Genomic DNA, 25,372 nt, shown 5'->3' on the forward strand with positions numbered 1-25,372 from the left:
TTTTATTTAAATCATAATAAAAAGGTCCAAACATTTCTGGACTCTGAAACACTTGACCCTCTTTAAAACAAAAGCTAAAAGGAAATTATGGAACAACATCACAATTTTTTTTTTTAAATAAATAAAAATGTGGATAAAAATCAATCAATCAGTCTGAGGTAAGGGTTTCAACATTTTTAATGAATTCAGCTTTTGTATGAAACAAATATGGACCTGAAGTGTGTAACAAACAATTATTTGTGTAATAATGTTAAATATGTGGTTTCATATAAATGGATCATTTTCAGATGTTTGGAGGCTTGCAGACACCCTTTAACTCGCTCCTTGTTGTCTTCTTGTCTTTAGGTTGTTTCTGTTCTGTTGTGATTCCTTCCAGAGTCTGTAGATGTCCTCAGTTGTCCTTGTTTCTCGCTCTGCATTCATTCATTCACTCTTTCATTCACCTGCTTCCTGTTGTGAATCAGCTCTCCTGTATCCTCTTACCAAACACCTCTGAATAGAAATAAGCTTTATTTTTTATCACATTCCCCTGTTGTTCATAATCAGTGTGTTTGTCAGCTGGTTTGTTGACGTGTCCTGTCCACCGTTGTCAGAAGTTTGGATAATTTAATGGTAAAACAGCTAAAACCCTTCCTTGATGCTGCGAACCTTGCTGACCTTCCACTCGGGCTCTTGCACACATCACACATCTACCTTCCTCCTCTGCATCACATCAGCCAGCTCTTTACCTTTACCTGTCATTGTTCCTACGTTCAGAGTTGCTACCATCAGTCCAACACTCTTGATTTTCCTCTTCTCCCTCAGCCTCTTGGCACATTTTCCTCCTTGTGATCTTTGTCTTATGTTGAATCTTTATCTTACATTGATAAGAAATATCAGGGATTTATAACTGGAAAACAGGAGAAAACACTTCAAATCACAATGAAGATAAACCCTGAATGATCTGATGTGTTCATGTTCTCTGAGAATCATGACCTTCACTCAATTTGACTTGGAAGTTGTAACGTGATGCTGAAATTGAAGGAAAAATCAAGCTGGATTTGTTCCAGTTTGTGTCAGACAACCAGCCAGATTTGCTCATTCGGGCAATTGAGAATATCTAATAAGAAATTAATCAAGCATTTTGTCATTACAGGAGGCAGCTGTGGTGTTGAACAGAGCATTTTTGAATAGGAAAAGATAAGCGCAGACGCTCAGGGTTGCAGGTCTTGACAGATGCCTGGGTGTCTTGGCAGTGCTCAGACTCTCATGTTTGACAACAGTGGAGAGACCTTGGCTCACTCGTTGTTTTTCAGTCCGTTTGTTGTTGTCTTCATCCAGTGATGGTCCCCTCGTGTCTTGTCTTGTTTCATTGTTGTTTTTTTTGTTAATCGCGGTTTAAAGCCTAAACTTTTGTCTACTTCTTGTTGTAAAGTCTATCAGTAAAGTACAGCAAGAGAAAATAACTTCAGCAAAAGTTGAAGAATAACTTTGTGTAACATTAAGAGATATGTCCAGTAACTAATTGCTTGTTAGATGCAGAGTCGTCCTCTGACTCCATCAGCTGACTTTCAGACCCTCAGAAGCCATCACCACAACATCACGTGACCTTGGATGAAATGCTGATCACTGCCCATCAGTGAATTTCAGCCTTTGACCTGCCTTGCAGCCATGTTCCTGCAGGATCTGATCAGCCTCTCTGAGTCACCCAATCAAACTGAGACGCAGATGGCCCCAGGTTTCTATCCGGTAAGTCACCGTCTTCCTCCTTGTGATGGAAAAAAAGCAATGTTAGGTCTGGTTATGACTTTAAGCTAATGCAAGCTGATAAACAAAACATTTCACTTCTAATCTGATCCTTCATCAAACCTAATCTGACGGACTACCAGAATTAACATCTTTCTTGACCTAAATTCTAAACCGAAAAACTTACCATGTTAGTCAATTATCCAAATTCCTGCATGTTTAAACCCTGAACACAAATCCTGGTCAAAACATCCTGTTCAAAAGAGTTTTATGTTTGACATAAATTTATAACCAAAGTCTTCATTCAGATCATAAAGGGTAAATTCTTGGTGTCAAATGTTATCTTGGTAAACTGTTGTAAAATGAATATATCAGAAAATTCAGGGTAATAACTTGATGCAAAACGTAGAATATTATTCTTATATTCTTAATGTTATTCTAATAGTGTGTTGTGTTGATTTTATTGTTTTTTTTTTTAAATTTGATTTATTTTCAATTTGTAATAATATATTAAAAGGCTGTAACTGGCAAATGTTATAATGAAAAATTCCTGTAATGAACAAATTTGGCTTTTTTAAAGTGATAACAGTGACTCAATCCATTATTGTTCAATAAAAGCAATCAGGTGATGTCTTTAAAGGATAGCTTCAAACAGAAGAAAAAAGAAGTTTTAGTACACGCTTCTACCATCATCTTCTCTTCTTACACAGGTGAGTCAGACGAGGAAAAGGAAATACTGACAATAAAAAAAACTGGCTTGACCGAAACTTGAAGTTGAGTTAATGTAAAAAACATGTTGTACAACAGGTTAAAGCCACAGAATCTGCTGTGACTCCTCCTTCTTCTTGCTGCTCTCAAACAGCAGCGTGACTCTGTTCACAGATTTCCGAGTTCTCTCCTCATCGGACTTACAGTTTCATGATCAGAGGAAGTGCTGAGACGTCTCATTTGCTGCTCAAACACATGATGTGTAGATCTGAGCTCAGACTGGTTCCAGTTATCAGGAAGTAAAACTTTCAGGAACACTGAGAGGTGAAATGGCGCAGAAAGGAGTTCAGCTGGACAGAGAAAGTTTCTCTTGTTCCATCTGTCTGGATCTACTGAAGGATCCTGTGACTATTCCCTGTGGACACAGCTACTGCATGAAGTGTATTGAAGACTTCTGGGATGAAAAGGATCAGAGGAAGATCCCCAGCTGCCCTGAGTGCAGGAAAACCTTCACACCGAGGCCTGTTCTGGTAAAAAGCACCATGTTATCAACTGTAATTGCGCAACTGAAGATGAGTGGACTCCAAGCTGCTCCTGCTGATCACAGCTATGCTGGACCTGAAGATGTGGCCTGTGATGTCTGCACTGGAAGAAAACTAAAAGCCAGAAAGTCCTGTTTGATATGTGAGAAACACCTTCAGCCTCATTATGATGTAGCTCAGTTAAAGAAACATCAGCTGGTGGAGCCCTCCAAGAAGCTCCATGAGAACATCTGCTCGTGTCACAATGAAGTGATGAAGTCGTTCCCTCACACTGATCAGCAGAGCATCTGTTATGTCTGCACGGTGGATGAGCATAAAGGCCACAACATCGTCTCAGCTGCAGCAGAATGGAGCGAAAAGCAGAAGGAGCTCCAGCTGAGGCGAGGAAACATCCAGCAGGGAATCCAGGACCGAGAGAAAGACGTGAAGCTGCTTCAACAGGAGCTGGAGGCCATCAACGTCTCTGCTGATAAAACAGTGGAGGACAGTGAGAAGATCTTCACTCAGCTGATCCAGCTCATCCAGAAACGAAGCTCTGAAGTGAAGCAGCAGATCAGATCCCAGCAGGAAACTGAGGCCAGTCGAGTCAAAGAGCTTCAGGAGAAGCTGGAGCAGGAGATCGCTGAGCTGAAGAGGAAAGAAGCTGAGCTGAAGCAGCTGTCAGACACAGAGGATCACAACCAGTTTCTCCACAACTACCCCTCAGTGTCAGCATTCAGTGGGTCTCCACACTCATCCAGCACCAGAGCTCATCCTCTGAGATACTTTGAAGATGTGACAGCAGCTGTGTCAGAGCTCAGAGACAAACTACAGGACATTCTGAGAGACACAGGGACTAACGTCTCACTGAGAGCGACTGAAGGTTTACTGTCAGAAGCAGAACCACAGAGCAGAGCTGACTTCCTCAAATACTCATGTAAAATCACATTGGATCCAAACACAGCACACAGACAGCTGGTATTATCTGAGGGGAACAGAAAAATAACATTAATGAGTCAAATTCAGTCTTATCCTCATCATCCAGACAGATTCAGTGAATTTTTTCAGATTATAAGTAAAGAGAGTCTGACTGGACGTTGTTACTGGGAGGTGAAGTTGGGAGGAACAGCAGGTGACGTAGCAGTCGCATACAAGGATGTTGATAAAACAGAGAGTGCATTTGGATTTAATGATAAATCCTGGGCTTTATTTTGTGACCAAAATAATAATCAAATTTGCCACAACAGGATCAAAACTCCCATCTCAGGTCCTGTTTCCTCCAGAGTTGGAGTGTACCTGGATCACAGAGCAGGTATTCTGTCTTTCTACAGCGTCTCTGAGACCATGACTCTCCTCCACAAAGTCCAGACCACCTTTACTCAACCTCTACACGCTGGAATAAATCTCTGGTCTGAGTTTGGAGACACAGCTGAGATCTTTAAGTTAAAATAGTTTTGTTTTTCTTTGTTGCTGAAACTTCTGCTGCCGTGTTTTACTTCTTTAGGAGGAGCTTATTTATATTTTTGTAATAAAATATTGAAATAATGTTTCAAGAAATCAGCAGATGCTTGAGTGATTTGTTTTTACATTGTTGTGATTTTGTTTGAATCATACCCTGAAGTGTTGTACAACTGCAAGTATTTTTATGAGATTGCTAAAATTTTAGTTTGATTGTGTTGAATAAATGATTTTGTGCGTAAAAGAACAAAAAAGGTAATAAAACCCAAGTGTCATGAACTTATTTGTTTCAGTAATTAATTAACATGTTAAGACAGGCCTCTTCACTTGCTGTTTTTAAATCCCTTCTTAAGACCCATCTTTTTTCTTTGGCCTTTGGCACAATCTGAGATGTTTGACCTTGTTTTATTGTTAATATTTTAATTACTTTAGTACTGTTTTATACTTTATACTTGACCTTTCTATTTTATGATTGTACTGTATTTCATGATTGTGTACAGCACTTTGGTCCTGTTGGTGTATAAAGTGCTTTATAAATAAAGTTGGTATGGTATGTTTTTCCAGAATCAATTTTGACTTCTACTTTTTTGAGATTTCACTTAAACCTTACCAATGTTTTTTAAAATGTACAATCTGATTTTTTGTCATGTCCAGAAATATGAACAGTTGACGTGCACTGAACAGATGTGTCATCCATGTTTTTTTTCTCCACCATGAATTCAAAAGTGTCGGATCTTTTCATTGGGGGAGAAAATGGGACTAACGATGAAGAATAAAAAAGCTCAGAAATATTACTGATAACAGGATTTTCACTGGTTTATTTACACAATAATCGTAACTCCAACATATTAATTTGGTGATGATTTTGATTATTGGAACAATAGGGATCAAATATTTGCCTGTCAGGTAAATTCAGACAGCGTTTAGTCTTTGAAGCCTGTTTCTCCTGTGTTGCTGCTGGTGGTAAAGTCAGCAGGAGCACCACCTCCTGACGGGGGCCTCCTCCACCTCATGGCTGGCAGTGGGGCTCCCGTTAGGCTCAGAGCCGTGGGCGCTGTATGCGCTCCTCTCCATCCTCTTCATCACCAAGTTTAGTAAGGTGGTCACTGCTGCGTCCACGTCAACACCCGTCACAGCACTTGTCTCAAAGTAAGGGATCCTGAGAAAAACGGAGGATTTTATTCAGTAATAAATGAACAATTTGTAGGGATATATGCTAAAAATCAGCTGAAATTCTGCAAGTCTGACCTTTTTTTGTCTGTCAGAAACAGTTTATGTATATAAGCACAATAAATGTTTGTATTGTTTTTTTAAAATTCATTTAGGAGTTCTGAAGGGGGTTAAACTGTTCTGTTTCAATAATGATTTTCATTTAAGCAGTTTCTACTGTAATAATAGGCCCTGGTTCAGAATAGCAGAGAAGACAGACGCTGAGCAGCACCATCTTGTCGTGAACCTGTGATAGATCAAGTTTAAAAGTCTTACTTTAAACATCTTAATAAATAAAAATATTGCACTTATATAGATTATAGGATGGTATAAAGTCAATTAAGGTAAATTATTACCTACAGTAAACCCGATTATAAATTCTGATGAGCTTTAACCGGCAGCAGATATAAAACTTAACTGAAACTTATCGGAAAAATAAAGAAATAGCTTATCTAACTATTTTACCTCTTAACAACAACAATTTTAGTTATAAAAATATAAAATTTTAAAGAAAACTCTTTTGCACCCAAAGGTCAAGGCAAACAAAGCATTAAATTCCCGACAGGAACCATAAAACCCATCAGGTTGAGAATCTGGTGTTTTGTTTTGGCAACAGTTTTAAATACATATATTGTTTTGCATCTTAACATTTTATTTTAAACAGATCTATAAAACAGCAATAAGAGGCAGGGGAACATGAAAGAAGTTTCAAAAATAGAAATGAGACAAGTAAGAACAAGACAAACAAGGCCAGGTTATCAACAAACACCAGTAAGGTGCACCATAATGCCACACACAAAACTCTAAAATGATCAAAACCTTCTGAATCGTTTCCACCCACCCATATCTATCAGCCAGGTCTCTGGCCTGTTTGACGTGAACGTCCCTCAGGTCTTTCAGGTCGGCCTTGGTACCCACCAGAACCACATCCGGGTTATCACAGTAGGCGTTGGCCTGTAGTTGACCTGAACCAACACAGAGGGAGTCATTTAAACCGACAGCACAAAACCTGAAACTCCGAATCAACTCGAGCTCATCACTGATTCGACACGCACTCATCCAGTTCCTGACGTTGAGGAAACTCTGCTGATTGGTCAGATCAAACATCAACAGGAAGCCCATCGCATCTCGGAAGAAAGCTGTCGTGAGGCTGCGGAACCTGCGGCGTGGCAGAACATCATCACAATCAAAACACGTAACATGAACATTAACAGCACCCAGAACCGTGTTGGGTTCACTGATCCACAGAGCCCTCACGCAGGCCAGATTTACACCCTCAAACTGAGAATGTCCCCACCAAGATAGAAGAAAAAGGAAAAGAAAGAATAATGCATTCCAAACCTGCAGATACCCAAACCAGGCTTTTGTTAAACCAACAAAAACATGGTGATTCCACATGTGGCAGGAGTGTCTGATAAACAAAACACACGAACAGAAGCTGAGTGGTGTTCAGTGCAGAGAGAACTTCATATACAGAGAGGGAACTAAACTATGGTCCACTTAAATCCCTATTTGGAGGACAGTAATGTCCATATTTTGGACAGAGAAGATAACTGGTTTGAGAGAGGAGTAAAAGGGGTCATCTTTGACAAAAAAGAAAGATAAACATTAAACTGAACAGGAGGTCTTAGGTTTTCTCCTTTTTTTGTAAATACAAAAGCAGTTTTTATTAACCTGTCAGAACTTTTTCTGCCACTGGATTTATCAAAACTTTAAAGTTAAATACACGCCTCCGTCTGTGTATTTTCTGGGTGGAGTTTGCATATTCTCCCTGAAACATGTGGGTTTCCTCTGGGGCCAAAAACATGCACGTTGTGTTAGGTTGTGTTATTAATTTGGCAATTCTGAACTGTCCCTAGGTGTGAGTGAGAGCCTGAATGGTTGTTTGTCTCCATGTGGCCCTAAGATGGACTTGTGACCTGCCCAGGGTGTCCCTTGCATTCACATCAAAGATGGACTAAATTATTAAAGATAAGGTCAAACTTTACCTCTCTTGTCCTGCTGTGTCCCAGAGCTGAAGGTGGACCCTGAAGTTCTTCTCACCCGACCCGTCAGCACCGGACCCTGTGTAAATCTGAGCCAAATCAGAGAACAAATGTTTAGACTGCTAGGATAATAGAAATATATATTTTTGTTATATTGACCATTTAAAAAACTACTTGTCAACATCACCACTTAAAAACTAGATAATTCTTGCTTTAACAAATGCAACAATGTGTATTTTTGGGTGCCACATTTAGCGTTTTTAGGTCGTTCTGGTTATCATAAAATAATCTTATTTCTCAGAAGGAATTAGAGTAAACGTTAGGTCACGTAACACTCACCACTCTCTTTTCCCTGAAGTCAATTCCCACTGTGGTCGTGAACTTTCGGTTGAACTTGCTGTCCGTGTACCTGTAAAGGAAGGTGGTCTTTCCCACCCCTGAGTCTCCGAGGGCCAGCAGCTTGATCAGATAGTCGTAGTCCCAGTCGACCATTCTGCAGTTGTGTTGAACCTGCCGAACAATCAAACCTGCACTACAATGCTCTGCATAATACTACAAGGTTTAGACACGTGTGAATAACTCTATAAGAAAAAAAAGTGAAATTATTCCACTTAAAGCTGCAGTTTTCAGTCTGAGGCAGCAGGACCATCACACAGGCTTAGCTGCACGTCATAACTCCCCGGTTATTAGGCGCTGATCAGAGAAGGACTAGCACATGACTAGAGTTTGCTTCCACATGAGCAGTCAAATGCCTCCACAGCTCTGAAACTTCTCAGAAAAAAAAAAAAAAAAAAAAAAAAATCTGTCTGGCAGACAGGAGTCCTTTCATTGACTTAAAGAGCTGTGGGCAGACAACTCATTGCTGCATGACACCACTGAGGACATCTGACAGTCCCTGAAGATCCCTCAAAGACAGCGTTTGGTTATCTTACATTCAGAAGCAACAAAACACGGAGACATTTCTGTACCAGATAATAAGAGTGAGAGAGGATCAAGTATTTAACCAGCAAACCTGAAGCAATCTCAGAGTGAATTTAACAAAGATCAACACAGAATATTAGTCCTAAAAACACTAAATGTCAGTAAACACAGATCTTACCAGCCTATCTGCAGGAAGTACAGACGTCCATTCAGAAGTCGTTCCACTCTTTCTTAAAAATAAGCTGTCTAAAAGCGTTGAAACATTACCGACTCTGAACCTTCTCCTCGTCTTACATGTGATGCAGGGAGGAGTTTCAGATCTTTCAGATCCAAGCGGGGCCGTGCTTACAGAGCTTCTGCTGTTTCTCATGAGGGAAAGAAAGGCTCTTTGAAAACTGGATTGTTTTTGCTTTGGACAAATAATCTACGCCTCTGTGTATGTCAGTGGAAAAGATCCTGGCCCACTTTTACAGGCCTAACACAGTAATACTGCTTCTACTAACAACGTGATAACCATAAAAAGCATGAACTTGAAGTTAAAGATCTCAGTTTTATTTAGAAAAATAACACACAGTCTTTAGAACAACCAACATGTCACCATTATTCTCTAACTGGGTTTGAAATACTTGAACAGATTATTTGACTGGCTGCTTTTTCCTGCAGTCTTCCTGTCTTTGCTCATCCAGTTTCTCCCTGGTTTCCTGGATGAGCGGATCTTCAGAATCGGCTTCTGCTGCTTCCATTCGGACATTAGCTGCTTTTGAACATCCGGCGGAAGCTCAGAAAACACCTCGGGGTCCACATTTCCCGGGAACTCGCAGTCAGAAGAAGTCCAGGGTGATGATGGTTCATCTCCTTCCGTGACGTTTTGTCCTTGACTTACGCTTGTTCCTGCAGGCCACTGCTGAGTCTCGGTGGTCGCTCCGTCAGATGCACCGAATTTGTTTGCCGCTGCTTTAGTGTTTTTAACATTTTGTGAGTCTGTAAACAGCTCTGAAGTTTTGTTTTTGGATATTTGGGGGGCATCTGTGACTGAGCAGCTCGCAGACTGACTGCAGAGGGAGGTCAGGTAGGGAGGAGATAACAGCTCCTTCTGGATTTCCTCTGGAAGCAGCTTAAAAACTTCTGGATCAACGTTTGGTGGCAAACGATGTGTCGTAATGTTTGTCATTTCATCATGGCGGACTCCCTCTGTGCTGCAGGATGCTTCCTGACTCTCTTCTACAGCAACAACAGAGCTTTGTTCACACTTGAAGCCATGTAATGCCAGCTCAGAGCAAGAAGAGCTTTTTGTGGTGAATGGGCTTTTTAATGGAGCAATCATGCTGCGCCTGTTAGTCTGATGATCCGAGCAGCGATTATCGGCATTCTGAGACGAATCACCCTGGTAAAGAGGAGCAGCACAAATTATTTCAGGATTTTCTGAGAATTAGCACAAAAAAGAGAATGTTTATACTCACAAAGCAGCTCAAGATCTGTGCAAGGATAAAAATCACAACAGGATCTTTGCTCGCCAAGTTACATTTAAAGCCTTTAAAGAGTTTAAATACCATAACAAAACACATTTAATGTCCAGGTATTATTCTTAGTGTTTAAACTGGAGAAAAACACTTGTGCTTTATGGGACATTTAAGATCAGTACTAATGAGCCTCCTGCTGTTTAACACCACAATACAGTGATTGTTAGTTGACAGAAAAACATATTTTATGTAAAACAAATATAAAAATGTATGACTTTCAGCTTTTCAAAATGTGTTAACTTCCTGCTTTTCTGTTTCATAATGAAAAAAAACTAAAATACTGGACATTATGCACTGTTGAACAGACAAAAACAATTAAAAAGTGTGAATATTTTTATTAAATTGCATTTATAAATCAATTTTTCATTGAAAATAGTTTGTTGGAGCCCACAATCAAAGACAGTAAATTTTATCACATATTTCTACATCTCCCAATGCTGAAAAATAATAATCTTAGTCATTTAGCTCCCTGAAATATTCATAAAAGTTTCGGGATCTTATTTTCATACGCTACCTGGCTTTGTGAGGATAAGATCTGTGATTTTCTGGGAGAGGCGCTGTGTGTGAAGAATGACGTTATGGTACCCTTCCTGCTCCCGGCAGCCCCTCTGCTCTGCAGGTTACTGAAGCAGACGTTAATGAGCGTGAGGTGAAAAGCAGCACTGCCGTCCACCATCTTGTGGAAGAGCTTCATAGCAAGCGGCATCAGCTGGACCACAGCCTCTTCATGCAACCCTGTGAAGAGAGAACAGAAAAATATGCTTCTCTGGTAGTTCTGAACAGCAGGATATATGAAGGTTATCCTAATTTTGAGAAGATATGCTCTCACTGCCCTAACAGAGACAAAAAACTAATTTTTGGTCTGTTCCTCCAAGCAACAAAGTCAGTAGACATTACAAAATTAATTTATGCAGCTTTTGTGATTGTATTTAAAACTAACAGACACCTTGAAATGATTTGCACTTACGGCACTGACAGGCCAACACATGACACAGATTATTTATGATAAAGTCACTACGTCATCCGAGCAGAGTGTATTTCCTGGAGTACCAGAGGTGATCTTCTGTCCGATGTGGCTCGGGATCGGGCGCTGACGGCTCTCCCGGCTGAACCACTTGTTGGTCGCCGAGAATCTTCGGATTGTAAGCCTGAAGGTTTGAGGCAGCCGGCCATCTTTGTGCATCCTGATTATAAAAACAACATGACAGAGACTATAAGAACTCCTGCTTTAAATGGATCACTCACAGATTCAGAGGCGAGGCGCTGAATCTGGTCCTGACCTCTCGACCAGACTGCTCAAGAGCTGCTGAATCTTTTCCAAAACCTCTTTGGTCGAAGACATTTTTTTGAAGGAGTCTTCATCACTGAGAGACTGAAACACAAAGAGAACGTTAATGCAGCCAGTAGGTTTAACAAATTTCTAATTAAAAAACATATGAGGCAGTTTTAGGAAATTTTATATTAATTTGTTTTTAATTAAGGAGGGGGACTAGAAAGCTCAATAATGAACAATAAGACAGGGTTTATTGTTAAACAGGTATTTCCAGAAATCAAATAATAATAACAACAAAACAGTCTTATATTCATCTCTGGTCATTTTTATTTGTAAATTCCAATCTTCCAGTTTTTAAAATGAAGCTTTCTGCAAAGGAGTTTGAGTTTTCATCCCAAGCCTTGATAACGCAGATTAATTTGTCCAAATTATTTATTCCAATCCATTCCATGAAGTTTTTATACTTTTTATTTAAAAAAAAGGGGTGAAATTAAAGAGGATGACCATTTAAACTGTTTTTTCTTTTTAAAAAACATAATATTGTCAGCCATATTAATCTGAATTCAGAGATAATAAAGAGCATTAACAGTAACTTTGAGGTTTATGAAAATTAAATTAGTTTTCTTTCCCAGATTCTTCGATTTTTAAGAAAATACTTGCATGATTCTGCAAATATTCATTATACAGCATAAATTTAAATACATGTACAACCTCCTAACCCTTCACTGCCAAAATACTGTAACAAATGAGACTCCTTAAGGATACGCAGATAGATGTTAGCAGGGTTGGGAGTGTCAAAGCCTACCTGAGGGGCCCCAGTGGGGGTGACAGGTGAGTCATCAACCCCAAGGGCCAAATTCTTTAAGCGCTGAGCTGTGGGACCTCCAAACTCCCTCGCCAAGTCATTCAAAGGGTAGAGCTGTAGGTCTTTAACACCGACCAACCCCAGAGCTTCAAGCCTCTTAGCAGTTTGGTGACCCACACCTAAAACAGATCACAGTAACGCCGTGTTGTTGTGTGATATCAGTGACACGAACCACAACACATCGAGAATGATTTGAAGTGAATAAAGTTTAAGTGCATTTTTTTTCTTTGTTTCTGTTTAACGTTTCAACACAACAGATACATCCGAACACTCTTCTACAAACGAGAACATCCATTACTGATTTTTCAGCTCGTGTACCGGGTATTTTTCGGAGGCTGGTCAGGCAGCCCATAATGTCGTTGACGTTCTCCCGAAGCAAAACGGTTTGCTGATTTGGTTTGAAGGTGCCCGAAACGAGTTTGGCCAGCAGCTTGTTCGTGGCGATGCCAGCACAGCCAGTCAGGCCAAGTTTGCTGCGGATAGCTTCTCTCAGCTCTGCTGCGATGTGTGAACCTGAAGCCAGCCTCGGGTGGTCACCGGCTTTAACATCTGCACCTGAGCAGGAAAAGAAATGTGCAGATATATATATACACATATATTAACAACAACCCTGAAACAGGATGTAAAGTTCAACTGTTAACGTGAAACTGAAAGTGCCATGCAAATGTCTCACAAATTTTAGTATCTTGTCTCTTTCACAAATCATTTTTCGGTTTCAGTGAGCCAGATGTGCGGCTACGAACACGAAGCAGAAATCTGACTCACTGAAATGATTGTAGACGCGCCCTTTGAATGAAAAGCTGCCAGAATCTGTTGTCTGTGCAAGCCTTTGCTCCACCATCTCTGTGACATCCATGAAGTTTTCATCAAATCCGAGCCTCTCCACCAGAGGACAATAGGACATCAACAGCTCTAAAATGCAGACAGAAAAAAGTAAAGCAGGGGTGAGCAAAGAAATATAAAATGTATGCAATGTTAGCTGAGGAAAATCTCAGTTTTGTTCCAATTTTATCAGCAACCAAATCATAATGTTGATGCATTTGTTTGTTATCTAAATGTGTGGATAACAGAAAGCATGAATGCAGTATTTACAGTTAAATGTTAGTTAAAACGACACGTGTTTTATACAGAAATCTAGCTTGTAAGAGGATACATTTTGTTGTAGTTTAAGGTTTAATTGACTTGCTTTCTTTAACATCTAACATCCCGCTGCAAATGCAGCCTTTAAACATCTGGTTCCCTTGTCTACCTGTCACTTTATAGGACATTTCTCTGTAGTGTGTCAGGTCTTCTCCTTTAACCAGGACCAGCTCAGGACATTTCTCTTTTGCATCAGTGACAGACATCAGTTTTGTGACGCCCCGCTCTCTTGCCACATAATTACAGGTGACTACGATGTATTTCTGCTGAATACCTGATAATAGAAGGAAACATTGCGGATTTTAATAAAAAAACAAAAACAAAAAAAAAACCACACAATAACTTTTATTTCTCATGATAGTTTACCTAAAGGGACATCCCTCAGAGCTGGGTTTCTTATCATTTCCACCTGAGCATAGAAGCAGTCCAGGTCAAAATGCAGAATGACTCTGTGTGCAGATCCTGGAATACACATTTCAGAAACAATAAATGACAAGTAAAAAAACAACAACACATAACATGTTTCTCCGGTTCCAGTTTTACCAGAAGCAGCTGCAGAGGTGGCGGAACAAAGTGCTGCTGAATCCACGAACGACTTCTTCCACTCGCTTTCATCTTCTTCCACCTCACTTTCGCTATTATCCATTTTTAAAAACAAGAAAAGTCAACTGTATTGTTACGTAATTTACATAACGTTTCTAAGTCGCCATATAACGCTACTATATTTGTTTACCAAAAAGTTCCCACCACGTTCGTGCAACTTCACAGCGCCGCCTGCCGACTCGGAGGAGTTACTGCGACACGCTGAACGACCTCAAGAAAAAATAAAATAAAATAAATTAAATATGTAAGAAAAATACTCAGGAGTTAAAATAAACTACACTAAAATATATTTTATTTTTTAAACATTATAAATTACAGCAATATTTATATATATTTAAAAAAAATGTCGTTTAACGGTCGTCTTGCGACCCTGCAAAAGCTATATAAACGGGACTGACGTCACCTGAAGTTTCAGTTGGACTGACAGCGGTCAGCCGTTAATTAACCAAACCGTCTGAACGGAGCCTCCGCTAATGTTTCCCTCGTCCGGTCTTTTTGCTCATATAAGCTGTCCTTTCGTACAACGAGGGCTTTGTGAGCGACCCCACTGTTTGTACAAACATGCGGCGGAAAATGCGTTTGGTGGCTTGTTTAAATCGTCATCCGTCGTGGACTCAACAGGTCAGTGATTGAGGCATATGCTAACGGAATCACATCAGGTGTGCGTGTTGGATAGAATTTTTTTTTTTTTAAATGTAAACTAAAGTTAATTGCCCAGTTCAAATTACATTTTATAAAGATGGAGAATATGAAGGCCAGTCATGTTTAAAACCCATGCATTTATAAGATCTATACGGTTATTCATGCCTACATTTTATATTGAGTGGCTTAATATTAGAATAAATAATGCTTTTTAAAAGGTTTTGTCAATTGCACAGTCTATGAAAAGGCACAAGAAACTGATACAACTGCTTAAAGTTCAATTAACAATTTGGGATGTTATTTATAATGGCACCAGTTCCTATATATTCAGTCAGAACTGGATTAAAAGTACTACTCTTATCAGATTACAGGTCTAATTTTTGACACAATGATCACATATTTACATGTTTAACATAATCCAGTGGATTATATTTGTCAGTAATCTTAAATCCTTTTTAATTTTATGCGCTAACAGGGAACGGCAGCCCTCGTGGAGCACCAGTGAAGGATCAGTCCACAGATGAGTGCCTCCATGAGTTGGCGAGAATCAACAAGGAGATTGAAACTGTGAGGCACGAGGTGGAGCAGGAGCAGTGGCGCCTGTCGTGCTACCAGACTGCTGAGGAGGCAGACGGCAGAAGCGACGAACCTGTCTCAAAGTGTGAAAACAGCGGGCCGCCTTCAAGCAAAGATCGTAAAACCCATGCACAAGCAAGGAAGTATGTGGTAGACGAGTCAAAACCAAGGACTGATTTAGAGTATGACCCGCTGTCCAACTTTTCTGCTGCCCTGCGCTCCTACAGCTCACCGGGCAAGGAGCGCAAAGTGAAAAACCGAGAAGCGAAGAGACCGAGACACGTGCATTTTGACCAAAACGGGCCGTCCACTCATCAAGCCCAGATGTCCCGATCGCCGTCTCCAGAGCTCCTGGATGAGTCCACTGAAGACTGTGTCCTGGTTATTGATGTCCCTCTGTCACCTGAGAGAACGAGTGGTCAAGACCAGAGATCTGTTGCAGTCAAATCCTCTCAGGTGAAAATAGAAACCGCTTCCCTTAATTCTCCACCGACGAGCGGGAAAAACCCTGAGGTGGTAAATGTTGCTGTTTCATCTTCATCAAGAGACATGATCAAAGTGCATAACTGCTATGTGGCTAAAAACGATCCAGAGTCACCTACCTGTGATGACCATAAAGAATCTGAAAATGCTGATGGACCTGTTGTTGATTTAAGTGGATATATAAAAGCTCTTGAAAGTGAGTGTCAAAATACTAGTTTTCAGTCTGCTGAAGCGGTAGAGAAAACCACCAAACCTGCAGATTTTCCCATCACCTCAGACCAACAAGGTCACAACAGTCTTCTTGAATTGGCCGGTGGTGTTGAGAAAGGAAAGCTGCAGAGGAAATCCACCATGACCCAGGAGCAAGCGGAGGCGGCTCAGGGCAGCAGTCAGTTCTCATATCAGAATGTTTCGTCCGTACAGTCGCACAGCGGAGCTGAATCGTCTGAATCCACTGAGCAGCTTCTGCATCCAGAAACCGAGGCGGTGATAGTCATCAATTCCAGCTCTGATGATGAGGAGGAGGAGGGAGAGGAGGAAGAGCTCAGCTGTGCAGAAATGGAGCTTTCTGACAGTGACCCAATGGAGGAATGCTACAGGATCTTCATGGAGGCGAACGGCGAGGAAACAAGAAATGAGGAGCATCCTGACATGTCTGTAAGTATTCTATAGATACAGTTTGTCCATTAGCGGAGAGATGTGCTCACTCACTTTTACCATTTTAGGCCGAACCTGATATAAACGCAGAGAAGCCAAAGGTCAACACCACGATCCAAGCTTTACCGGGGAAGAAGAGGGTGGCCCATGAAGCCACAAATCTAGAGGTAAAGGCTAAACATGTTTACTCTCTTATCTTTAAGGTTTTTCTTTTTAATTTATGACCTTGTCCTTTCAGCAGCCACTGGCTAAGAGTAGACCTCAGCCCCAAGTCCTGGTGCCTCTTCGGGAGCCAGCAGCTTCAGGGTTTGGCTCTCGGCCTTCCGTCACCTCTAAGATCCAGCAGGTACAGCAGAGAGCCTCCATGCTGACCGCTTCAGTTAAAGCCAGCCAGGCTTTTGTTTGCTCCACAAGCCAGGCAAAGCTAGAGACGCAAAGTGCACCTTCTGCTCCAGGTCCTGAAATCCTTCAACCTGATCCAGCGCACAGTGGTAAGCGCCTGCTGGCAGGTGTAGATGACAACGATTTGGACCTTTTTAGTGTTGATTTAAAATGTTTTGACAACCTATTTAATGTAATAAACCTGCCTTTTTATATGTAGGGCCTGCTTCATGTTTTCTTTTAGTTCTCTTCTTTGCAGTATTCTTGTAGTTTTGCCTTGATGCACTAAACCTGCATGTGCTTTTGGCTTTAATCCACAGCTTATTTGAACTACATCCCTGTGGGAACCGCAGTTATTGAAGTAGGCAACAACTTGCACTTGATCCTCCCACAGGGCAGCTTCCCTCTGTCTGTTGCCTCCACCTCCAGCCCAGTTACTTCAGTGCTAACTCCAGTGAATCAAGTGCATCCAAGTCTCGTCTCAGTCAAACAACCTAACAATCCACCCGCAGTCACAGTCCTGCCAAGGTATCGCTCAGCAGCACCTGTGCTCATTGCTGCTCCTGCACGAAGGCCTGTGCTTGGCTCTGCTTTTTCATCGACTTTACATTCGACAGCTGCTCCTACGACGTCTCAAGCTCCTGTCCAGGCAGCTGCTAAGGTAGAAGAAAACTGATTTAGATCTGTTACAAATTAGTCTTTTTTTTAAATTCTAATAAAATTAACAGTGGTATTTTTCAGCTAAGGCCTATGAAACGTAAGCTGAAGCAGGAGACTATGAAGGACAAAGTCCCCCATGATGTTCGTCAGCGTTACGTGAACATGTTCACCGAGGAGTTTCTCAAAACGACACCCAATGTCAATGATGCTTTTGAGAAGGTAAGCCTGTTATGTTTCTAGATGTCCTTCCTCTTCACTGACCAAAAAGATTTTTGATTCAAATTGATGTCGATGATAGGCCCTCGCTGAGGAGAGAAGTGTGTACAACCGCAGCGTGAACAGACTTAAATATCTGAGCGTCGCAGTGAATGCACTAAAGAGGCTGAAGAATCAAAACGTTGCTGCTAAAAGTGAGGAAAAATAAACAAAAATGATTGTAAAATGAATGAATGAGTAAGTTGAAGTCTGTTTTATGCACTTTATTTCAGGTGAAAAAAAGGTCCAGAGTCAAAGACCAAAAGGCAACATCCCATTTAACATGAAGAAGTTGAAACAAAATGGTGAAAAGTAGTTTCCTTTGTATACATTTTTATCAAATCTGTTTGTTTTTTTGACATCTGCTCAGTGTTTTGTTTTTTATTTCTTTATTTTCAGCAGATTTGGCTTTGTATGAAAGTTTGAAAGATTATGTTTTGACCGAGGAAAAAATGATTGAGAACAACTATCCTGTCCAGCACCCAGAAAAACCTGGTTCTGCTGTTCTTTTCGCTGACAAGAAAGTGAGCACAGACCGTAAGTAAAGAGATCGGTGGCTATTTTACCTGTCGTTCTCATATTTATCCACTAGAGGGTGCACATAACTGGCGTTTGAAGGAGTAATGTTTCAGCTCTCTGGTAATAAACCTTTTTCTTTTTGCTAAAAGCGCTTAAGAGGATCTGCTGTCGATGTGGGGCCACGTACTCTGTGAGTCAAACAGGCAAACACATCCGCAAAGAGGAGTGCAACTACCATTATGGGAAAGGAGTAGAGAAGAGAGGTCAGCAGCAAGTTTTCCTTTCTATCGTCTGCCTCACTGGGCAGATTCCCAGCTTTAAAATGCTTACAGACTGGTTTTAAAAATTATTTTAAATGTTTTAGTTCTGCGCTGTAATACTTTTAAACACTGAGAACAGAATATTGACACTGAACTAGGATTTTACCCTTTTTTTAACAAAAAAAAAGGTATTTAGAGGTTTGTGAATGTGTTCGTAAATGTCGAACAAGGACAATGTTTTGAACCTTTCAGTGCCGGGTGGAGTGGAGACCCGCTACAGCTGCTGCCAGGGAATCATGGGAACTCCCGGATGTCAAGTGTTTAAGGTGGACAGCATGATTTGAGGATGAGAGAAATTACAATAACTATTAATTTGCCAGTACATATATTTTAAAAACTTTTTTCTTAACTTGATCAGCTGCATGTCCATGATTCCCTCAGCCTTGATGGGTTTGTTTCTACTGCCCCGAGATGTCCCTCAGACACGAGCTGTCCTGGAGTTTACTCCTTGGATTGTGAAATGGTAACCTCCTTTTTATAACATTCTGGGCTGAGTTATTAAAACTCACCAAACACTAAAAGAAACAACTAAATTAAAGTTTTTCTTTATAATCTGTTAGAATGTGACCCCATAAAGTAACATTTAAACTAAAACATTCAGAAAAACCTTGTCTGTTAATGTGTCAAATTATTATTTTAGAAGTTTTAACTTTGGCTTATTTGCACTGAACCAAGAAAGCTAATTATATTTTTGTCATGCAAGAAATTGATCACACACATCAGCCTCCTGTAGGTGGAGTTTTCTCCTTTTTTTTAATCAAGTATACTAGCCTCACGTTTAAAAACAGTGTATGTTGTGTGATTGTCTTCAGTGTTACACCCTTCAAGGTCTGGAGCTGTCCAGAGTGACGGTGGTCAACTCGAGTCTTCAGGTCATCTATGACACCTTCGTCAGACCTGATAACGAGGTGATCGACTGCGATACCAGGTAATGGGATTCCATAATTCCAACTACTTAATGCCAGCAGCTTAAGTAGTTGGGTTAACAATGTTAGGCATGGACTCCTAGTTATTGTTGGAGGAATAAAAGGTAAATTTACTTTTACACGTGTTGATCTAATTCAGCGTTAAGATCTACACAATGACTGTGAAGGTCCACTCTCATTAAGAAAAAGTCTGCTAGATACCATTATGTGTTCCTAACCCAGTTTTACTTTAATCTTTCCTTTGTTGTCCTAAAGTTTTGTTAATTGGAGCAACTAAATGGAATATAAGATCGTCTCAGTTCAGTTACTGTGACCACCGCAGCACATTACTTTTACCTGCTGCACTCTTCAAGTTAAGCTACTGTCTGGTGATTAGGAAATGAACACTTAACCACCATTAACGTTTACTTAATATGTGATTGGAACAAACTGCTTTTTTTTTTTTGTCATTTTCAACTGTTTTCAGCCTTACTATGTGAAAAGGTTTCAGATAGATTCAGGCTTTGAAAACTAAAGGTTTGTATTTTGTTCATTTGTTTTGCAGATAGTCAGTTGGCGGGTGCTGCTCTAGCAACTAAAATTGCACAAATTATAAAATTTCTAGATGACATTATTAAGACCGTTGAGCTGTTTTTTCTCTTCCTGATATTTTCTTAAGCGTCAGTCTTTTTGTGTTTATGGACTGTGGAAAACTTGTGTAGGTTTTCAGGCATTGGTGAGGAGGATCTGAAGGGTAATCACACCCCTCTCAGAAAGGTCCAAGAGACCTTGTTGAGCTTCATCAGTGCTGACACCATTCTTGTTGGACATGAGCTGGAAACAGACCTCTGTTTACTGAAGGTGACTGCGACAAATGATTATTACTTTTTCCCCAGCAGAAGATTATAGACCTGTAAGTAAACTGTGCCATGCATTGTTTAAACAGACCGGACACAAGAAGTGAGATTTGTAAAACAAAACCGGGTCTGAACAGTGTCACGCGTCAAACTCTGAACACCTTCTCCATCTTCTTTTTTTGTTTGTTTAATTCTGCTTTATTTATGGAGCATCATTTCACCACAAAGTTACTTATTTAGAGACATTAAAGAGTCAGTTTGAGCAAATGTGTACCAAATAAATGCGAAGGAACCTGTGGATGACAGATATAACACTGACAAACCTTTCACTAAAGTAAATTGTGTATAATTAGAAGGCCAATTGAAATCAGAAGAAGGCTTTAGGTTTCCTTTTCAGGGTAAGTAGATGAGTTTTATAATCCGTTGCTCCACCTGGAATAAAAGTGAACCAAAGGTGGGGCTAGAATTTCACTTTTATGTTTGAGGTTTGACTTGTTCACAAGCCCCAAATATCTTCCTCTTTGCTGTAGTTGCTTCATGGGATGGTGGTGGACACTTCGGTGGTCTTCCCCCACCGTCTAGGTCCACCTTACAAGCTGAGCCTGAACACCCTCACAGCTGAACACCTCAGGAGGATTATCCAAGAGAGTGGTGGGTCGCCACCAAACATGTCTGATTTCCGTGACTCCCAAACCATCATAAATTACCACACAGCTTCAGCACTTTACATTCATATTAAACACCACAATTATGATATAAAGTTGGAGTGTTTTTAGATATTTAAGCATATACTGCTGAGTATGTGTTTACTATTAAAGCCATTTGTTGCTGTTTCTCTCAGTTTGTGGCCACGACACTGCAGAAGATGCAGCTGCCTGCATGGAGCTTATGCTGTGGAAGATGAAAGAAGATGGGAAGCTAAAAAAATGAGAAATTCCCACGATAATTATACATAAAAGGAAATGTTACACACATGAATGTTGTATCTGTGTGATGCTCTGATCTGAGACATGGAGGGCTGTTTATTATTTTTTTTTCCCTTTATTGACATGATTTAATTATCCCAATGTATTTTCTGTTTGCAAAAGTTTGATTTAAAGCTCATTTTCCATGCATGTATGAATATCTGTGACGGCCCTAAAAGAAGGGGGGTTGTTATGAAAAGTTTCCAAATAAATGCATAGACTCAAATCTGTGTGTGGGTGTGTCCTCTGTCATCAGCCAATGAACATTCAGTTTTTAATAAAAAATTGACCTCAGGTGCAGATATGCAAATGAACACACCTGTCAGAAAGTGACATAATTAAAAAAAAAAACAAAAAAAATGGCACAGTTATGTCACATTAGGATTGGTCTTTCTATTCACTCATTAACTCCTTACAGTAAATATTTCTATCTGTTACTCAGCCTTTGTCTTTGTCTTTTTTCTGCCACAGCACCTCTGGAAACAGAATCTGCAGGTCTTGATGAAGATGAACGTGAGAAGCAGGACTATAGTGAGGATGAAGGTCAGTACATCCAGGCTGTGGTACTGGTACCAGGTGAGCTCGTGGGCCTGGACCCTCAGGTGCTTTGCTCCTTTGTTTCTCATGGTGAACTCGATCCAGAAAACCGCCTCATCCAGAGGACTCATGGGTCTGTCGTGGTGGATTCTGGACAGGCGCATGGCATTTTCTTTGTAGCTGTATTAAAAAAAAAAAAGAAAGTGAGAAATAAGAGATGCACAGTTTTGCTTTTGGGATTTCAGTTTTACCTAGATTATTAAAATTTTTATTTCAAACAGGTTTGAAAAGCAAGTATAAAGTAGTCAGTAATACAGGGAAACCTTTGCATTTATAACATGAGGAAACAGAATTACCTAACCAAGATTTTCTGTTTGAAAAGGAGTAGGAACAAGCGAGCACTTATTTAATCCTACCCCTTGTCTTTATGTAATGGAATATATTATTTACTGATGCACTAATTATGAAAATGTATACTAAAAAATCATCTTATGGTACTCATATGCCTGTTCAGTGTACTGTTTTAAAGAGCCAACCAATAAGTTGTTTCATAGACAACTGATAACAGAGTAACTCGTGACAAAACAAGAAAATCTACGGTTACATCATAAAATTGTAATAATGATGATGTCATAATAATAGTTGACAGTAGGGAAAAGAAGAGACACGTGTTAATATTGAGGATTTTACACACAGATAAACCAGTGTGTGTGGGACAAAGGCCATGCAGTGGTTTCATTATCTTATTCTAACCTTTGATACCTTTTGATTGCATCATTTTACTGCTTTCCACGTTCTTTAAGGCAGTTGTGTATGTTTAAGTTCTTTAGGAAGAGAAAAAATGCCTCCGTTTGTCATAAATGAGTGCAGATATGCTAAAATATGCTTACGATTTGTCGTTGACGACCGTGTTGATTGCATCTCGGAGGTCCTCGGCTGTCATGAAGTTTAAGTTCAGAATAACCGCGGCTCCTTTGGCCTTCATGTGCACCATGTTGTCTGGCTGGTCAGCAAACATGGGGATTCCCACCATGGGAACACCGTGGTAGATGGCCTCATAAATCCCGTTTGTTCCACCATGAGTGATAAAAGCTCTTGTTTTAGGATGACCTGATGTTAGCAAAAGTTATTAAATAAGCAGAGTTAATTGTTTAGCTGATTCTACAGCAACCTCAGTGATACTATCTAACATTTAAGTTAAATAGATTTCCATAGATCTAATGTAACATGCTACTTTTAATCTGACATAATTTGCATGTTGAAAGAGTTAACCTGAGCAACAAGGCAAGAAATCTATAATCAAACAGAACTAGAACAAAGGTGTACTTGGTGTAATATTTAGTCAAGGTCCCATTTTGTTGTTAAACAGTAACTCGTGTTCATCTCATTTTAGTTCAGAGGCAGCTTGTACAGTGATTGTGTCTGTACAAAGTAGATTAAATGGAATGCTTAACTTATGTGTGCTACGACTTCTGCTAATAAAAATAATGCACATTTTCTAGGTAAGACGAAGCATTTATCCTGCAATCATATTTTTTTCATCTGTTCATCCATCTGTCCTTGAATGTGGTGCAATCTGAATTCTGCTCACCCAGCAGGTCATTCTGAGGGATCCATTTGTAAATTTTGGTGTTGGAACCCAGACGTTTTGGTTTTTCACCATTGTATCTCCACAATACCTACAAAAAATTAAAAAAAAAATATTTAAACCAAGGTCGTGACGATCTGGTCAGTAAAATACTTATTATGCAGCTGTGCTTTTCAGCTTTGTACAATGATCAGCTGGCACTCTGAATATAATCAGTTTGATAAATTATTAGAAAATAATCCTCACCTCTGTGAGCACATAGACAATAAGCAGCCATAAACAACTGGCAGGATCCAAACTATTATGTAACAGAAGTCCATAAATAAAGTGGACTGCAGAATCATTTTCTAGCCCTATAGATCCCTCAATGTGCTCTGCTAAATAAACAATATAATTTGTTACACAGAATTTTCTTCTTCAATACATTCGGGGTATGATTCATTCAAAGAATCGAGCCCAAGGACACTTTGATTTACAGGCTGGAGAAGTCGGGGTCCGAATCACCGATGGTTTTCTGAACAACTTATTTGACGTCACACCACAGCTGCCCCAGACTAAAGAAGTGTCAAATGCTTGTTTCATAAAGAACATAATTAAGCTATGACAAGAAGGGAAAGCACGTGTTGTACAACACAAACAGTAAAAAATATAAAATAAAATAAAAACACTGGATCAGTTCTGCACATATCCTGGAGCAGATTACGCTACCATCCATAAAAGCTGCATTTGAGAAACAAATCAAATTGAGCTGAGTTAAGTTTTGGAGATTATCCTGACCTTTTGTGGAATCTGAGCGAGGGCTGAGGCTATCATGTTGGCCTTCTCTGTGGTGACGTTATTGATCATGGATCCCAAAGTGAAGATCACAATGCCAGCATCTCCAGAACTCTGAACGAAGTCTTCCATTTTCTGCAAGATCTTTAATATCTCAACATAAGTGAGCCAACAGCAGAACATTTTTCTTTTCCGCTTAATTATATTGGCTATTTTTATATTTTTTGGCAAAAAATATGACAATATAATTGGTGTGTAACACTGGATGAAGACCCACCTTTGGTAAAGGTTTTGCAGGTCTGCAGTGAATCCCACCAATAAGTTTAAAGTTGGGAAGGAATGGACGAGGGAAATCAAAATCCCAGTATGTTCTCATCAGCCAGATTTCTGCCTTACCCATCAACTCACAGCCACTGATGGGGGTTCCTGTTACAATGAACAAGTGATAATGCATTTTCATAGAATATAAAAGGACAACAAAACCTGTAAATGGTCCGTAATAATTTTTCTTCTTTAGAAATCCTGTTTAGTATCTTACCTTTGACTTCTGAATAAAATTTATCTAACTGGTTCCACATAACGTTTTCTATTACAATGTCCTGCAGAGCGTAGAAGAGGAAGCTCCACATTCTTTCTGAGAAATCCATCTTATCTGTTAGTTTGCTCATGGCACCAGGGACGAAGGAAGGTGGAGCAGGCAGCTGACCACACAGTCTTTCCCAGTTATTAACTATGGAAAAGCGCAAGGAAAAGACCAGAGGGATCCCCAGAATGTCTGCAATTAATTCACTCCCAGGATAAATGGGATCAGCCAGGATCAAGTCATAGTTTCCTTCCTTCAACTTCTTCATGATGGTTTCTGATTTCACCACTCCTTCCAAGATCTTAATGGAATTCTGCAAGTCAAGCCTCATGAGATTCATATATCTCATGTAAATCTGAAAGTAGTTCATATAATCTATCTCATACATGGAAAAGTAAAAGAACTCTTCTAGAGACTCCTCTAAAGCCTCCAGGGAAATGGAGACGTTGAAAGGTTCATACTGAAAGCGAGAAGGTTCACTGCTGTTCATGAACATCGATGCGCTCGGGACCAGGACCGTCACCTGGTGTCCTCTGTCGACCAGCGTCTCCAGCATCGGCTTCATGTTAATCCAGTGGCTGGCCTCAGTGTACCACACCAAAATCCTTCCTCCATTTACACTCCCCGTTACACAAAGTACCAGCAGGACGCAGACGGAGAGACGCAGCTCCATGGTGGCGGTTCGTCAGCAAAAAATCCATCTGCAGCCTTTTGTGAAGGTGCACCTTTCAGACACTTATTA

General features: G+C 40.1%; 5 protein-coding genes across 13 annotated transcripts; 2 read left to right on the top strand and 3 right to left on the bottom strand.

The window, feature by feature from the left end:
* Positions 1–56: 56 nt before the first annotated feature.
* On the top strand, positions 57–4,982 carry LOC108233746 (tripartite motif-containing protein 16-like). Of its 2 annotated transcripts, XM_017412399.3 has the most exons (3): positions 57–1,728; positions 2,366–2,435; positions 2,588–4,982. In XM_017412399.3, exon 3 carries the CDS (start codon positions 2,763–2,765, stop codon positions 4,404–4,406), a length of 1,644 nt encoding a protein of 547 aa, XP_017267888.1. In that variant the 5' UTR covers positions 57–1,728; positions 2,366–2,435; positions 2,588–2,762; the 3' UTR covers positions 4,407–4,982. The 2 variants fall into 2 exon arrangements, with proteins under 2 accessions (XP_017267888.1, XP_037834594.1); XM_037978666.1 differs by lacking the exon at positions 2,366–2,435 and having other exon boundaries at positions 2,436–4,982.
* A 228-nt stretch (positions 4,983–5,210) lies between these two features.
* On the bottom strand, positions 5,211–9,014 carry LOC108233543 (ras-related protein Rab-27B-like). Of its 2 annotated transcripts, XM_017412084.3 has the most exons (6): positions 8,706–9,014; positions 7,946–8,116; positions 7,610–7,695; positions 6,677–6,780; positions 6,463–6,586; positions 5,211–5,571 (listed from the first exon to the last, which is right to left on the bottom strand). In XM_017412084.3, exons 1-6 carry the CDS (start codon positions 8,895–8,897, stop codon positions 5,382–5,384), a joined length of 867 nt encoding a protein of 288 aa, XP_017267573.1. In that variant the 5' UTR covers positions 8,898–9,014; the 3' UTR covers positions 5,211–5,381. The 2 variants fall into 2 exon arrangements, with proteins under 2 accessions (XP_017267573.1, XP_017267574.1); XM_017412085.3 differs by lacking the exon at positions 8,706–9,014 and having other exon boundaries at positions 7,946–8,699.
* A 43-nt stretch (positions 9,015–9,057) lies between these two features.
* Positions 9,058–14,446, bottom strand: poli (polymerase (DNA directed) iota). Of its 3 annotated transcripts, XM_025005085.2 has the most exons (12): positions 14,332–14,446; positions 14,059–14,138; positions 13,869–13,960; positions 13,692–13,787; positions 13,435–13,599; positions 12,951–13,097; positions 12,504–12,740; positions 12,126–12,304; positions 11,328–11,419; positions 11,098–11,231; positions 10,562–10,782; positions 9,058–9,911 (listed from the first exon to the last, which is right to left on the bottom strand). In XM_025005085.2, exons 4-12 carry the CDS (start codon positions 13,726–13,728, stop codon positions 9,135–9,137), a joined length of 1,989 nt encoding a protein of 662 aa, XP_024860853.1. In that variant the 5' UTR covers positions 13,729–13,787; positions 13,869–13,960; positions 14,059–14,138; positions 14,332–14,446; the 3' UTR covers positions 9,058–9,134. The 3 variants fall into 3 exon arrangements, with proteins under 3 accessions (XP_024860853.1, XP_017267572.1, XP_024860855.1); XM_017412083.3 differs by lacking the exons at positions 14,059–14,138; positions 14,332–14,446 and having other exon boundaries at positions 13,869–14,052; XM_025005087.2 differs by lacking the exons at positions 9,058–9,911; positions 14,059–14,138; positions 14,332–14,446 and having other exon boundaries at positions 10,643–10,782; positions 11,015–11,231; positions 13,869–14,052.
* Positions 14,338–21,498, top strand: LOC108233772 (RNA exonuclease 1 homolog). 4 transcript variants are annotated; one of them, XM_037978664.1, is made up of 17 exons: positions 14,338–14,549; positions 15,046–15,602; positions 16,053–16,286; positions 16,355–16,453; positions 16,525–16,777; positions 16,988–17,328; positions 17,409–17,546; positions 17,626–17,737; positions 17,816–17,887; positions 17,982–18,119; positions 18,251–18,364; positions 18,614–18,687; positions 18,780–18,884; positions 19,234–19,349; positions 20,049–20,187; positions 20,714–20,834; positions 21,025–21,498. In XM_037978664.1, exons 1-17 carry the CDS (start codon positions 14,402–14,404, stop codon positions 21,111–21,113), a joined length of 2,850 nt encoding a protein of 949 aa, XP_037834592.1. In that variant the 5' UTR covers positions 14,338–14,401; the 3' UTR covers positions 21,114–21,498. The 4 variants fall into 4 exon arrangements, with proteins under 4 accessions (XP_037834592.1, XP_017267936.1, XP_017267937.1 ...); XM_017412447.2 differs by having other exon boundaries at positions 15,046–16,286; XM_017412448.2 differs by having other exon boundaries at positions 15,046–16,286; positions 17,985–18,119.
* Positions 21,409–25,341, bottom strand: LOC108233773 (UDP-glucuronosyltransferase 2A2). Of its 2 annotated transcripts, none has more exons than XM_017412450.2 (6): positions 24,586–25,341; positions 24,325–24,473; positions 24,051–24,182; positions 23,277–23,364; positions 22,576–22,795; positions 21,409–21,865 (listed from the first exon to the last, which is right to left on the bottom strand). In XM_017412450.2, exons 1-6 carry the CDS (start codon positions 25,301–25,303, stop codon positions 21,583–21,585), a joined length of 1,590 nt encoding a protein of 529 aa, XP_017267939.1. In that variant the 5' UTR covers positions 25,304–25,341; the 3' UTR covers positions 21,409–21,582. The 2 variants fall into 2 exon arrangements, with proteins under 2 accessions (XP_017267939.1, XP_017267938.1); XM_017412449.3 differs by having other exon boundaries at positions 24,051–24,191.
* Positions 25,342–25,372: the final 31 nt, after the last annotated feature.

Source organism: Kryptolebias marmoratus, linkage group LG1 (assembly GCF_001649575.2).
Source record: "Kryptolebias marmoratus isolate JLee-2015 linkage group LG1, ASM164957v2, whole genome shotgun sequence".
NCBI lineage: Eukaryota > Metazoa > Chordata > Actinopteri > Cyprinodontiformes > Rivulidae > Kryptolebias > Kryptolebias marmoratus.

Bases quoted from the DNA above. Each gene is read 5' to 3' on its own strand.
- LOC108233772 (XM_017412447.2), top strand. From the start codon at position 14,402: ATGTTTCCCTCGTCCGGTCTTTTTGCTCATATAAGCTGTCCTTTCGTA. The intron at 16,454-16,524 runs GTAAAGGCTAAA...TTGTCCTTTCAG, and splicing joins ATGAAGCCACAAATCTAGAG to CAGCCACTGGCTAAGAGTAG. The intron at 19,350-20,048 runs GTAATGGGATTC...AAACTTGTGTAG, and splicing joins GTGATCGACTGCGATACCAG to GTTTTCAGGCATTGGTGAGG.
- LOC108233543 (XM_017412084.3), bottom strand. From the start codon at position 8,897: ATGAGAAACAGCAGAAGCTCTGTAAGCACGGCCCCGCTTGGATCTGAA. The intron at 6,587-6,676 runs GTGCGTGTCGAA...GTGTTGGTTCAG, and splicing joins CAACGTCAGGAACTGGATGA to GTCAACTACAGGCCAACGCC. The intron at 5,572-6,462 runs GTGGGTGGAAAC...CGTTTTTCTCAG, and splicing joins GACCTGGCTGATAGATATGG to GATCCCTTACTTTGAGACAA.
- poli (XM_017412083.3), bottom strand. From the start codon at position 13,971: ATGGATAATAGCGAAAGTGAGGTGGAAGAAGATGAAAGCGAGTGGAAG. The intron at 13,788-13,868 runs GTAAAACTGGAA...TGTGTATTCCAG, and splicing joins CACCTCTGCAGCTGCTTCTG to GATCTGCACACAGAGTCATT. The intron at 11,420-12,125 runs GTAGGCTTTGAC...TTTGTGTTTCAG, and splicing joins CCCCCACTGGGGCCCCTCAG to TCTCTCAGTGATGAAGACTC.
- LOC108233773 (XM_017412449.3), bottom strand. From the start codon at position 25,303: ATGGAGCTGCGTCTCTCCGTCTGCGTCCTGCTGGTACTTTGTGTAACG. The intron at 24,474-24,585 runs GTAAGATACTAA...TCATTGTAACAG, and splicing joins ATTTTATTCAGAAGTCAAAG to GAACCCCCATCAGTGGCTGT. The intron at 24,192-24,324 runs GTGGGTCTTCAT...GAGATATTAAAG, and splicing joins CTGCAAAACCTTTACCAAAG to ATCTTGCAGAAAATGGAAGA.
- LOC108233746 (XM_017412399.3), top strand. From the start codon at position 2,763: ATGGCGCAGAAAGGAGTTCAGCTGGACAGAGAAAGTTTCTCTTGTTCC.